Source organism: Xyrauchen texanus, chromosome 3 (assembly GCF_025860055.1).
Source record: "Xyrauchen texanus isolate HMW12.3.18 chromosome 3, RBS_HiC_50CHRs, whole genome shotgun sequence".
NCBI classification, from domain to species: domain Eukaryota; kingdom Metazoa; phylum Chordata; class Actinopteri; order Cypriniformes; family Catostomidae; genus Xyrauchen; species Xyrauchen texanus.
In genome coordinates this window covers 55,712,284-55,725,302 of record NC_068278.1, presented here as the reverse complement: position 1 = coordinate 55,725,302, position 13,019 = coordinate 55,712,284, and the positions used below count along the sequence as shown (strand labels likewise).

The window sequence follows — 13,019 nt, the reverse complement described above, 5'->3', positions numbered from 1 at the left end:
GCTAAATCATCTTTATGCAAAGAAACAATTCTTTACTGTAGGTCTTCTGAGATATCTTTTTTGCAGACCTGGTTCATGTTAGCATATGCTTCTTGTGATACCAAACACAAAAAGTTTCAATGCCTTTATAAGCCAAAGTAGCTCTAACCCACACTTCAAATCTCATTTCATTAAATGGATGCCAGGTTTGCCAACTCCTGACTAATTAGCTTTTGTTGACATCATTAGACTAAGGGTTTGCATACTTTTTCCAACCTACACTGTGAATGTTCGAATGATGTTTTCAATATGTACAAGAACAATACAATAATTTGTGTTATTAGTTAAAACAGATTGGGTTTGTTCATTATTGTAACTTGGATGAAGGTCAAACCAGACTTTAAGACAAATTTAAACAAAAAAGCTGGCAATTCAGTAATCCTAGCAACCAATTGGCCCGGGTTAACGTCCTTGTGGTCGCTATTATGTGGATCTCGCTCTCAGTGCGGCACGTGGAGTTGTACATGGATGCAGTGAAGAATAGTGTGAAGCCTCCACATGTGCTCAACATGCCACATGATAAGATGCACGGATTGACGGTCTCAAACGTGGAGGTAACTGAGATTCGTCACTACACCACCACGAGGATTTAGAGTGCACATTGTTAATTCCAAATTGGGGAGAAAATCCCACCAACCCCGCAAAAGCTGGGAATTCCAAAGGGTATATTTTATTGCCACTGTAAATGACAGAGCTACACTACACAGTTAGCTATAATGCTAATCAGCTAATTGCAACAAAACCCTTAAGAAAACCTTAGTAATGAAGCCCTTATAAATATCACTATAGGTTTGTTGCAATTCAGCACTATAGTGTTCGGTTGAGCATCACAAAAAGGTCAGTATTCTAATTTAGAAACAAACGTTTCACAAATAACAGAATTAAAGCAAACAAATTATACTTAGTTCTTCCAGCACATATCATTATGCTATCACAAAGTAATTTGTTGCTTTGTGGATTTTATGCCCACAAGTGTCACCAAAAGTACAGGGAGAACTGATGACTGAAACTCTGGCCACAGCCTTTTTCCTTCCTCTTAAAAGGCTTTAACTTTTGCCCAGTAACACCAAGTTAAAGTAACGAGTGAGACACATTTATTTTTGGTATAACAGAAATTCAATAATTGAATAAGTACATTCAATTATAACCAGATATCAAGTTTTATAATTAAATAAAACACTTAGAAAGGCACTCAACGGTGATAATGAAGAAGACAGACATAATATCTATTTTTGTATAAAAGATGATCATATTGCAGCTTAGTCAGGGTAGATGTCATATTTCACAGAATATTCACCCAAAAAATGTATATTCTATAATCATTGACTCAGCCTCATGTTTGTTTCAAACCCATATAAACACAAAAGGAGAATTTTTGAAGAATGTTCATCTTGTTCCCTTCCATACAATGACAATTCCTAGATACTACTGCTGTCACAGCAGGATTGACATCATTGGCGTCACATTTGTGTGATGATAAAAATTTGAGAGCTGCAGTGGAGAGCTGGATTTTCAGTGAATAACAACCTTTGGTCTCTTATTTTACACAAAGCTATCAAATGGCATCAGAAGACTTGAAATACAGTGCATGAGTCATTTGGATTGCTTTCATGGCTCCTGTTTGAAGCTTGACAGCTGTGGTCACTATGAATTCCACAGTATGGAAAAGAGCTGTATGAAGATTCTACTAAAGCGCTTTTGTGTTCCAAGGAAAATAAATAACAGCATATAGGGTATGGAATGACATGAGGGTGAGTAAATAATGACAGAATCATCATTCTTGAGTTAAGAATTCCTTTCATTTGACACAAATGAAAGCAAGGCTGTGAGGAATAAAAATGATAGTCCATTCAATTTGTTTATTAATTTATTATTATTTAGCACTTTTGCATTGATAAAACACGACTTTCCGAAAAAGTTACAAATATTTATTAATTTGATCAATTAGTAATATATTTTTTCATTTGTGTCAAATTATATATGACATCTGACTATGTTCCACAAATAGCAGATTTTATTTCCCCCCAAAAAACAACAAAAAAAGTTTTTTGTATCCTCAAATAATCAACCGGTTTGTTTTTTCAGTATATGCACATGGGTATCCATTAAGACAGTCTATGGTCTCTCTGATAGAAGTGTGTTAATGTCCTGTATGGCTTTAGATGTCTTCTGAAGAGCCTCAGAAATACAGTTATCAGTGAGCGGGAGATGAGAGTGATCAGAAGAACGCTCACAGCTCAAAGATTTCCCTGTGGAACGCAGGACAGGGCTGTTCTCCAGCAAAACTGGTTTGTTTGTATTAAGGAAAAAAAACACATAGGCATTATATTCTCAATGCACACTACTTTAAAGAAGCTGTAATATAAGTTATGACTTGTTAAGCATTAATATGGACACTACGTTTTTCTTATACTTCCATTGGTAACACTTTAAAATAAGGTTCCATTTGTTGAACTATCAATGAACAATACTTTTATAGCATTTATTAATCTTGTTTTTTGTTAATTTCAATGTAAACTTACACTTTTTAAAATGTAAAACTGTATACAACTGATAAGCCAAAACATTATAACCACTCACAGGTGAAGCAAATAACATTGATCATCTACTAACAAAGCCACATGTCAAGGTCTGGGTAGATTAGATGGTAAGCAAACAATCAGTACTTGTGGTCAACGTGTTGAATACAGGAGAAATGGGCTGGAGTGAAGACCTGAGCGACTTTGACAAGGGTCAAATTGTCATCGCACACTGCTGCGTATGGGGCTGCGTAGCCGCAGACCAGGGAGGACCCACGATGACACCTGTCCACTGACGAAAGCGCCTACAATGGGCATGCGAGCATCAGAACTGGACCTTGGAGCAGTGGAAGAAGGTCGCCTGGTCTGATGAGTCCTGTTTTCTTTTACATCACGTGAACGGCTGTGTACATGTGCGCTATTTACCTAGGGAAGTGATGGCACGAGGATGCACTGTGGGAAGACGACAAGCCGGTGAAAGGAGTGTGATGCTCTGGGCAATGTTCTGCTGGGATACCCTGTGTGGATGTCAATATAAACATGCCACCTACATAAACATTGTTGCAGACCAGATACACCCCTTCATGGCAATGGTATTCCCTGATGGCAGTGGCCTTTTTCAACAGGATAATGCACCCTGCCACACTGCACATATTTTTGGGGAATGGTTTAATGAAACATGATGAAGAGTTCAAGGTGTTGCCCTGGCCTCCAAATTCTCCAGATCTCAATCTGATTGAGCATCTGTGGGATCTGCTGGACCAACGAGTCTGTCTACCTCACAACTTACAGGACTTGGAAGGATCTTCTGCAAATGTCTTGGTGCCAGATACCACAGGATACCTTCAGGGATCAAGTCCAACTGCATATTAGGCTGGTTGTCATGATGTTTTGGCTCATCGTGTACGTGAGCCAAAAAGATCTAAACAAGCTTTTTATGCTTGTTTCGAGGGAAATAACACCCCCCCCCTTGCAGAGAGAGAGGTTAACAGAGGTTAAACCACTCTCAGTCTCTGTAGCGGATGTAACCTGATCCTTCTGATGGGTGAATATCCGTAAAGGCATGGGTCCAGGTGGCATTCCTGACCAAGTCATCAGAGCGTGCGTGAAACAACTGGCTGGTGTTTTTACGGATATTTTTAACCTTTCCCTCTCATTGTCTGTGGTCCCCACATGCTTTAAAATGTTCACCATTCTGCCTGTACCAAAGCAATCCAAAATATAACAGTAGTCTGACCCCCATCATCAGCAAATGCTTTGAGAGACTAATCAGAGATTACATCTGCTCTGTGCTGCCTACCTCACTGGACCCACTGCAGTTAGCCTACCACAACAACCGCTCCACTGATGATGCCATTGCATCTACACTGCACACTTCTCTCTCCCACCTGGAATAAAGGAACACATATTTGAGAATTCTGTTTGTAGACTACAGCTCAGCATTCAACACCATAGTGCCCTCCAAGCTTGATGAGAAACTCCGGGCTCTGGACTTAAAAAGCTCGCTGTGCAGCTGGATCCTGGTCCCAGGTGGTTAGAATGGGCAGCAACATATTATCACTGACCCTCAACACTGGAGCACCGCAGAGCGTTGTTCTCAGCCCACTCCTGTATTCCCTGTGCACACAAGACCTTCACCCACTGTTGCACTTGTTTATAAGGTTGAGTGACAATAAAGGGATTTGAATTTGTTAACATTAGTTAATGCATTATGAACTAACAATCAACAATTACATTTAACTAACATTACCAAAGATTCATACATGCTGTAAAAACATTATTGTTCATGATACCTAATGCATTAACTAATGTTAACAAATGGAACCTTATTGTAAAGTGTTACCCTTAAATTTGTGCAATTTCAGTTGAGGACTTTTCTATGATTCTAAAACGATGAAAATAGTGAATTTAATCTCCCAAGAAAAGGATACAGTTAAACCTTTTGATCTTTTCCAGCTCTGAAACAACAGATCTGTTGGGGCAAAAGTAATCATAAATTGTGATATGCTTTCTCTTACGCTTCTTATCATAAAAGACAAAAACCAAAGATATGATTTGATAAAAAACGATGAAGGGAATAGGAGTTCAATAAAACCTGCTGGTTATTGGCTGATGCATGTTAGAATGGGCAGAGTTTGAGAAAGCCACACCCTCTGCACTTATGCTTTGTTCTGTCTTCTTTATCCAGTCACACCACTCCACTACTGCCGACACATACCTAAGAGAGAGACAGAGAAAACAGCTATATAAAAAAACTCTCCTCTACACCTACAATCACTATAAGATAGCTCAACTTGATTCTAGTTAGAACAATTTAATTATTATGGTTTGATTTCATTACTAAAATCTTGTCTGCATGCTATGCAAACCTTTAGTCATTGTTGTGTTGGCATGTGTAATTAGTTCTTAAGTAGAGTTATTATGTTTTATTTGGTTGAAGAGGCTTTTAGAGACTTGGAGATGACTAAAATAAATTATATTTGTAATGCAATAACTTTTGATTGTTTTGTTGTATCAACACAACATTTTTCTCAGATACCGCTGAATACAATACAATACAATCTGAAAAGTTTTCTATAAAATCATACTAAACTCTTGACAATTTTTTTCTCTCTCGATTTATAAGCCTTTAATTTTTGGGTATGCCACTGAAGCAGAAAATCTTTAAAAAGGTTAAATATCAAATATGTTCTGAAACATCAAGAATATTATTCTGTGTGGCATCATGCAGCATTTCTGTTTCAGTGCAGACAGAAAAATTACTTGTTGCTGGATTTTAGTTAATATAACCGATTATTAAATTCCACAATCAATGCATTGAATCATTGTCAGATTGATGCATCACAATGCATTGCATTTACACCCCTATTCTTGTCTTATCTTATCTTTACCTTTGATAAGTTTTGTCTGTCTCCACTTGAACAAGAGTCTGGTGTCCATCAGGCAAATTGAGATGGCACCATCTTTGGGACGGCCTGGCTTCTGCCAGGTGTCTCTGCTCCATTATGTAGTGATAGCTCTGTCATCACAGGTAAAAACAAAATGAATACATTCATTAATCCACAACCTATAAAAAAAAAAAAAATACAGGATTCAACACAATTAGACCTGCTGACAGGATTAAAATTGTTTAATGAATATTCCGGGTTTAATACAAGTTAAACTCAATCGACAGCATTTGTGGTATCGTGTTGATAATGACAAAAACAAATCGAGAAATCAAGGTTACAGTGAAGCACTTACAATGGAAGTGAATGGGGCCAGTTTTTGGAGGGTTTAAAAGGCAGAAATATGAACCTTATATTTTTATGAGTATTTTAACATTTACAGAATGGCCCATTCACTTATATTGTAAGTGCCTCACTGTTACACAGATGTATTACATATACATATATATATAAGTAAGGTAGGGACAAGTCGAAATACATATTTGTGGTAATAAAAATCATTGTTGAATATTGATTATTCCTTTAATGTAGCTCAATTTGGCAGGTCATGGTGCTAGCAACACCAAGGCCATAGGTTCGCTTCCCAAGGAAACCACTGATAAACATGCTGATAAAATCGTCTGGCGAATGTATAAATGTAAATTTAAAGGAATGTCCCATCATACATACAACTTAAGTTCTATTAACAGCTTCTGTGGCAAGCTGACTGAGTACCACAGAAAATAATACTGACCTGTTTCTTAGCTTTGAGAGAAATCCACTTACAATAGAAGTGTATTGGATTTTTGTCAACACATTTCCACTAATTAATTCCTTTAATCAATAAACAGTTTAGTAAGGCACCCCTGTGTTGAGGTGTACACTTGTACATTTAATGAAATACATACGTGTTGTTCCTGTGCAGGTTTACAGGTGTTAGATTTCCATGTCATCTGTGCCCTCACTCCATCCAGGAACAAGACCTCAGCAGTCCCGTCTGAGAGAGCTTTAAAATATCCTGTGCCTGCCACTGTCACCTCCTGAACTACACTCACACAATCACACACTGCAGCCTGCTGGAGACACAACAGTAAAACTTCAATATAAGAAGCTGTTTTAATTATACACACCCATACACTGCACACTGGAAACACACCTCTTTCCAACAGCAAAAAGAGACAGGGGCTCTCAGAGACGTTTTGGCCTGGCTGTAGCATTTCAGAATCCTAATGAAACAAACAAAAATGTGATTTTGTTTCCACTGAACAACGTATTTTTAATTAAAAGATTAGTTCAACCAAAAATGAAAATTCAGTGATTGTTTACTCACCCCTGTGTTGTTATTACCATATATGACTATCTTTTTTTCCCAAACACATTGGGAGAAATTGTGAAACAAATTGTTGCTTAGTGATGTCATTCAATGGCAGTTTTTGGTGACCACCTTTTCAAGTTTCAAAAGAATGCAAAAGTATAATTCAGAAGTCTAATATATTATTCCATGAGAGGCATGATTGTTATGAAAGTCTACAATAAGGTATAGTGAGAATCAAACCGAAACCTTAAGTAATATTTCCTGAAAATGTTCACTTACCGTTGATCTCCTGTGCACATGCATTCATGATATGGCACGAGAGCAACAGATCATGAAGCTTCCTGTCGACATTTTATCTAAAAACAGGTCCGGCCCAGCAATAGTGACAAAAGTACGCAACACAGCTACACACAAAACCAGAGAACAGAACTTACTAAAAATGTCTGAGGAGTTTGTAGTTGAAGAAATTATGCATTTCTATGCCCAGCCTTATTTTTATAATGGAGTTTCACACAGTGAATAAAAGGTTATAACAGGAACATCACACAGTGTCCAAAACTGACAGCAAACAACACGCAATAAAAGGTATATGTTCTATGGTAATCAGATTTTTTTGTTCTAACCAGCTGTGATGAGCGATGGTACTTTCTATCGATCACTTGTTTTCTATTTTCGGCATCATGCGGGTAACTAAATCCACTGTGAACTGGCACTGGTCCAAAAACTTAAAAAAAAAAATTAAGGCTGGGCATAGAAATGCATAACTTCGAATACAAACTCTTCAGAAATGTTTAGTAAGTTCTGTTCTCTGATTTGTGTGCAGCTGTGTAGTGTATTCACAATCGCTGTGAAGTCCCTGTTTTTAGATAAACAAAACACGTTTTTGCTTGAACGCCCCAATTTTGCAAGGGGGCTGCATCAACCATTGCTCTCGTGCCCTATCATGAATGCACACAGGAGATCAACAGTCAGTGAACATTTTCACTAAACAATACATTCGATTTTGGTTTGTTTCTCTCTAAACCTTATTGTATGCTTTAATAACAATCATGAGTCTCAAATGGAATCATTTATTAGACTTTTGAATCATACTTTTGAAGCGGTAATGACCAAAAACCAACATTTTTTTTTTCACTATTTCTCCCTTTGGGTTAAGAAAAAGAAAGATAGTCATATAGGTTTATAACAACACAGGGGTGAGTAAACAAGGAGTACACTTTTTAATTGATCCTTTTAACCATTCCCTGTTGTTGCGGTTAATTTTTTACCAGTTTTTAAATGGTTCTAAATGGGTCTGAAAGTTCCACAAGGCCAAGGACGGGTTAATTAGTAAGAAATTAGTCAACTTTGTCGACCTTGTATAATTAATGAAATCTATGTTGCTTTGGAAAATAGTAACTAATCAAATGTCAAGTACCTTCTAAATAAATTAACTGGAGAATCACGGTTCCCAAGAAATTCTGGGCATCATTCAATGCAAGTTTATGGGAAGTCTAAAGCCTCTTGTCTCACCTACTGGCTCGGGAGACGACTGATCTGACAGAATACATTTGTCCTGATATGTCAGGTGGAAGCCCACATAAATAATACACACACTCCACTGCCTGAAAAAAAAACAACAAATCAACTCATCTTCAGAATTATACATTTGTATATTAAGATTCATGTAATGGACTCATGAAAATCACATGTATCAGCACAAGACTACTGTTCTTTAAAAAGACCAAGTGCCTTTATTCCACTGGACATTAAAGTGAATCAAGTCCACTTGATAGTGAGTAAACTTAGTGTATTCTTACATCTCTCTGAGCAGCTCCAGCTTTGTAATGTGTAAAGTAATTGGTTAAGACACCACTGGATCGGATGACAGATCCATCACCAGGAGAAATCTCTACTACTGCTATCACACCATCAATTATCCTGAAGAAGAGAAACATAAAGTATCCTCTTCATTGTTTATGTTAAAAAAGACACTCTTTGAGTCCACAGAGAGAGAACTAACAACCTTAGTCATAAACATCTTAAGAGTACAAATGTGTACAGAGCTCTGATGGGAATGTCTATTATATTTTGGCAGCAATTCTACAAGATCCAAGTTCAATAAGATTCTACAAGTTAAAATGAAATTCCTATTTTTGCTTTTTATTTTTTTAAGAATTTCAGTTTATCCAGCTGGATAATTTCTTGATTCCAATAGAACACAACAGTCTGTTTCTGGAAGTAAAATTCCCATTCATTTTTTTTTCCATAGGGGAATTATAAACGATAACTTGGTAAACCTTTACAGACAGGCATATTGTGAACTCTGAGGTTGTTAATCGATGATATATGCTCCTGTTGAACTTTTCAGTCTGCATTGTTTAATAGAGGAATTCCTGGTGCAGAACTACACTACCCATGATCCTGAAGAAAAAGATCCACCAATCAGAGAGTTGCAGCCAAGCCAACTGCAGACAAAGCTCTGCAGCAACCGGCCAATCCTATAATACTCTGTGAATGACGCAATCACACCCCTTCGCATGATGAGCATGAACCGATCGTCTTTGTTCCGCAACTGCTTTTGGGTCCTTGAATAACGTATAACGTGCAAGTAAGGGCAGCCGGTGGACTTTCTGGTGCCCCCTTAGGGAGTTTGTGCCCTACGCAGACTGCGTAGTATGCGTATAGGGAGCGGCAGTACCGACTTATATTTTTGAATATTAAATATTTTGCAATACACTTAAGATAAATAGTTTAACTAGATTAATAACTTTATTTTTTCCCATCGTAATGCGATCGTCATCCACATTCCTTCATGGGATTGTAGTTCATTCCCTTATTAAAGACGTTACGTACACCGTCTTACCTTTGTCTTTTTGTCTGATTTTCAAATACTCTTTTGGTAGATTTGGTTGAGGCCTTAGAACTCTTTAAGAAGGATTTTATGAAATCCCAATGGAAAAAAATGTATTGGAAGAATACTTCTGGAGTCAAGACGGCTGAAAAGTGGGTGTGAATGTTGCAATATATAGGATTGGTTCCAATTTACGCAAGAACAAAAATAGGAATCCTGTGCTTTAACCTTATGTTGCCACCCTAACTATGCATTACCATAGTATTTTTATTTAAAGTGATGGTTACTGGTAATGTTAGTGATGTATGAATATGACATGCAATGTATCAGTAATCACCGGTATATGATGCCTTTGCACCAGACCACTTTCACCAGCTCTGCTGTGACTCTCTCCACCTGCTCCAGCATATCAGGATTCCCATCATCATATCTCCATCTGAACATCATATCAACGACTGTTATAAGTGTGAACTACACACTGAAAGCATTCAAATGAGAAATGACTGTGTATTAAGTAGCACAAGCAAAACAAATTTATTTTTGCTTTTTGTAACTGCAGTACAATGGTTGTATGTTGTGTTTGTTCACACCTGTGTTGATGAGGTGAGGGACATTTCAGAGGCAAAGGATCAGGAAGCTGCGACTTCAGCTGGTGAGTTTTTCGGTCTTCTCCATCTGTATTCCTTATTTTGTCTTGTCCAGTGACAGCATTTATTTGAATTTTGTGTGATTCCCAATACCTGACAGCTAATGACAGAGGATAGTGCCAAGTTTGTGGGTAAAGTGCTCGTGAATACTGCTGGATCACTCTGGTGTACTGGTGCACCTTTCTGGACTTTTTACTGGTTGATTCCGCTGTGTCTGGGGATTTTACATCTGTTCCAAGAAGGTCTACCTGAGCACCTGTTGATGCTTTAGATAAGTTTATATCCTTAGCTGGGGAGGATCTTGATGATGGGCTACTCAGTAAACATGTGCTTTTGTGTTGGTTTCCTTGAGGCTGCAGATATTGTGAGACTGCTTGACTTTGGCTGGATCTACAGATAAACTCTACAGTGAACTCCTCCCCAGAAGAAGAAAGAATGAGTTTAGCGTGTCCATCTACAGAGCAAACAGTGATCTCTCCGTGCGGCCCACATGTGACACTACAAGAGTCTGACATAGGCCACTTCACCTCTGTAACAGTATCAGTGAAAGCCTGAAAATGAGAATTTGATGAAGCAATTAAGCTGAATTACCATATATTAGTAATGAAAAGACAATTTATCTACACCTTAATAAAAGGCTAACCTTTGTGAATTCCATGGTTATGAGCTCTTCTGGCAAATATGGATGAGTTGCATACTTGTTTCTGAACTCCAAGGCATTAAGTACCAATACCTAAGAGGAAACAAATATATAATGAATAATATATATATATTTACAGTGGTCTTTAAACATACAGGAAGACAGATTTTATATGGAAAGATAAACAGACAGATTGTTACAATGACAGTTAGTTAGGAAGATAGATTAGACAGAAAGACAGGCAGAAAACAGGCAGCTAGTTAAATGGACAGAAAGTTAGACAGATAGAGTTCAGTATTAATTAGATTGTTAGATGGACAGACAAACCAATAGTTAGAAAGACAGATAGAAAACAGGCAGCTCAGATGGTTAGAAATACAGACGCACTTAGTTAAACAGAAAATGGATAACTAGTTACTGTAGACAGACAGACAGTTATTTAGACAGAGACATACAGACTGTTTGAAAAGAAAAGGAAAGGTCAGTAAGTTACAGACGTACAGTTAACTGGACAAACAGACAGGCAGATAATTAAATGGGCAGACAATTAAAAAAGACAGACAGTTAATTAGACAGACAAAAAAGGGGCAGCAAGAGAGATGGACAGGCAAACAGATGTTTAGAAAAAAGAGAGATGGCTGGAAAGACAGACAGACATTTAGTAAGATGGACAGATAGTAAGACAGAGACAAACAGACAGAAAATGAACAGCTAGTTAGAAGACAGATAGCTAAAAAGACAGACAGTTAATTAGACCAACAGAAAACATGCAGCTAGTTAGACAGACAGACATTTATAAAGACAGACAGAAAACAGGCAGCTAGTTAGACAGACAGATATTTAGAAAGACAGACAGAAAACAGGAAGCTAGTATGTCAGACAGACAGTTATAATGACAGGCAGAAAAACGGCAGCTAATTAGTCAGACAGACAGAAAACAGGCAGCTAATTAGTCAGACAGACAGAAAACCGGCAGCTAGTTAGTCAGACACACAGAAAACCGGCAGCTAGTTAGTAAGACAGACAGTTATAAAAGACAGACAGAAAACAGGCAGCTAATTAGTCAGCCAGACAGTTTTTCAGACAGACAGAAAACAGGCAGCTAATTAGTCAGACAGACAGAGAACAGGCAGCTAATTAGTCAGACAGACAGAAAACCGGCAGCTAGTTAGTCAGACAGACAGTTATAAAAGACAGACAGAAAACAGGCAGCTAATTAGTCAGCCAGACAGAGAACAGGCAGCTAGTTAGTCAGACAGACAGTAAACAGGCAGCTAGTTAGTCAGACAGACAGAAAACAGGCAGCTAGATAGATAGACAGACAGATATTTCGAAAGACAGGCAGAAAACAGGCAGCTAGTTAGTCAGACAGACAGTTAGAAAGACAGACGGAAAACAGGCAGCGTATTAGAAAAACATTTAGACAGACAGAAAACGGACAGCTAATGAGACAGACAGTTAGGCATATAAATTAGGGAGAGAGACATGTATTTGACTTCACGGACACACTGAGTAACATACTGTTGTTATGCATGATCCATCTGTTACCTTATACTCACTGATGGCGAATCTGGTCCTCTGTCTGACTCTCTCTCGGGCCTGCAGCGGGTGTGCGGTGGGTGAAATGTGTTTCTCTATGATGAATTCAGACCCGCAGGGTGAGAGCTGCAGTCTGCGTCCGTCTGTATAATACACATCCACAGACTCATCCACATACATCACTATAAACCTGACTGCACACATCACTGACGATTTAACATGTCACAGAGAACGCTTAAGTTATTATCCAAACCAACTGCTTAGACATTTGACAGTGATAATTAAATGTAAACCCTAAAATGTCACATGTAAAACAATCATAAACAAACTCTGCTGTTGCTGTGGTGTAAATTTTTGCGGTTGATGATGAGAATGGCGCTGATTGGATGAATCTCTTCCTCTATAGGAATCATCGATGTGTGCACGTATACTGCCCCCTACATGCATGGATGGATGACCCCGTCACTACTAGGGAAAAATAAAAACCTACTTCTAATGAGTAAAATAAAAGGTTCTTGGACTTTTATAATGAAATTATTTGGCTAAAGTGTTTTATGGAA

General features: G+C 37.9%; 1 protein-coding gene across 1 annotated transcript; it reads right to left on the bottom strand.

Moving 5' to 3' along the window:
• Positions 1 to 1,225: 1,225 nt before the first annotated feature.
• Positions 1,226 to 12,792, bottom strand: c3h5orf34 (chromosome 3 C5orf34 homolog). Its single transcript, XM_052111501.1, has 12 exons — positions 12,469 to 12,792; positions 10,924 to 11,013; positions 10,224 to 10,831; positions 9,971 to 10,069; positions 8,600 to 8,720; positions 8,313 to 8,404; positions 6,642 to 6,711; positions 6,394 to 6,561; positions 5,450 to 5,577; positions 4,654 to 4,776; positions 4,490 to 4,530; positions 1,226 to 2,324 (listed from the first exon to the last, which is right to left on the bottom strand). Exons 1-12 carry the CDS (start codon positions 12,661 to 12,663, stop codon positions 2,155 to 2,157), a joined length of 1,905 nt encoding a protein of 634 aa, XP_051967461.1. The 5' UTR covers positions 12,664 to 12,792; the 3' UTR covers positions 1,226 to 2,154.
• Positions 12,793 to 13,019: the final 227 nt, after the last annotated feature.

Coding starts and splice junctions, on each gene's coding strand:
- c3h5orf34 (XM_052111501.1), bottom strand. CDS start 12,663: ATGTGTGCAGTCAGGTTTATAGTGATGTATGTGGATGAGTCTGTGGAT. Junction 5,578..6,393: donor AACCTGCACAGGAACAACAC/GTATGTATTTCA, acceptor CTGTGATGACAG/AGCTATCACTACATAATGGA. Junction 4,531..4,653: donor CATCAGCCAATAACCAGCAG/GTTTTATTGAAC, acceptor TTGCCCCAACAG/ATCTGTTGTTTCAGAGCTGG.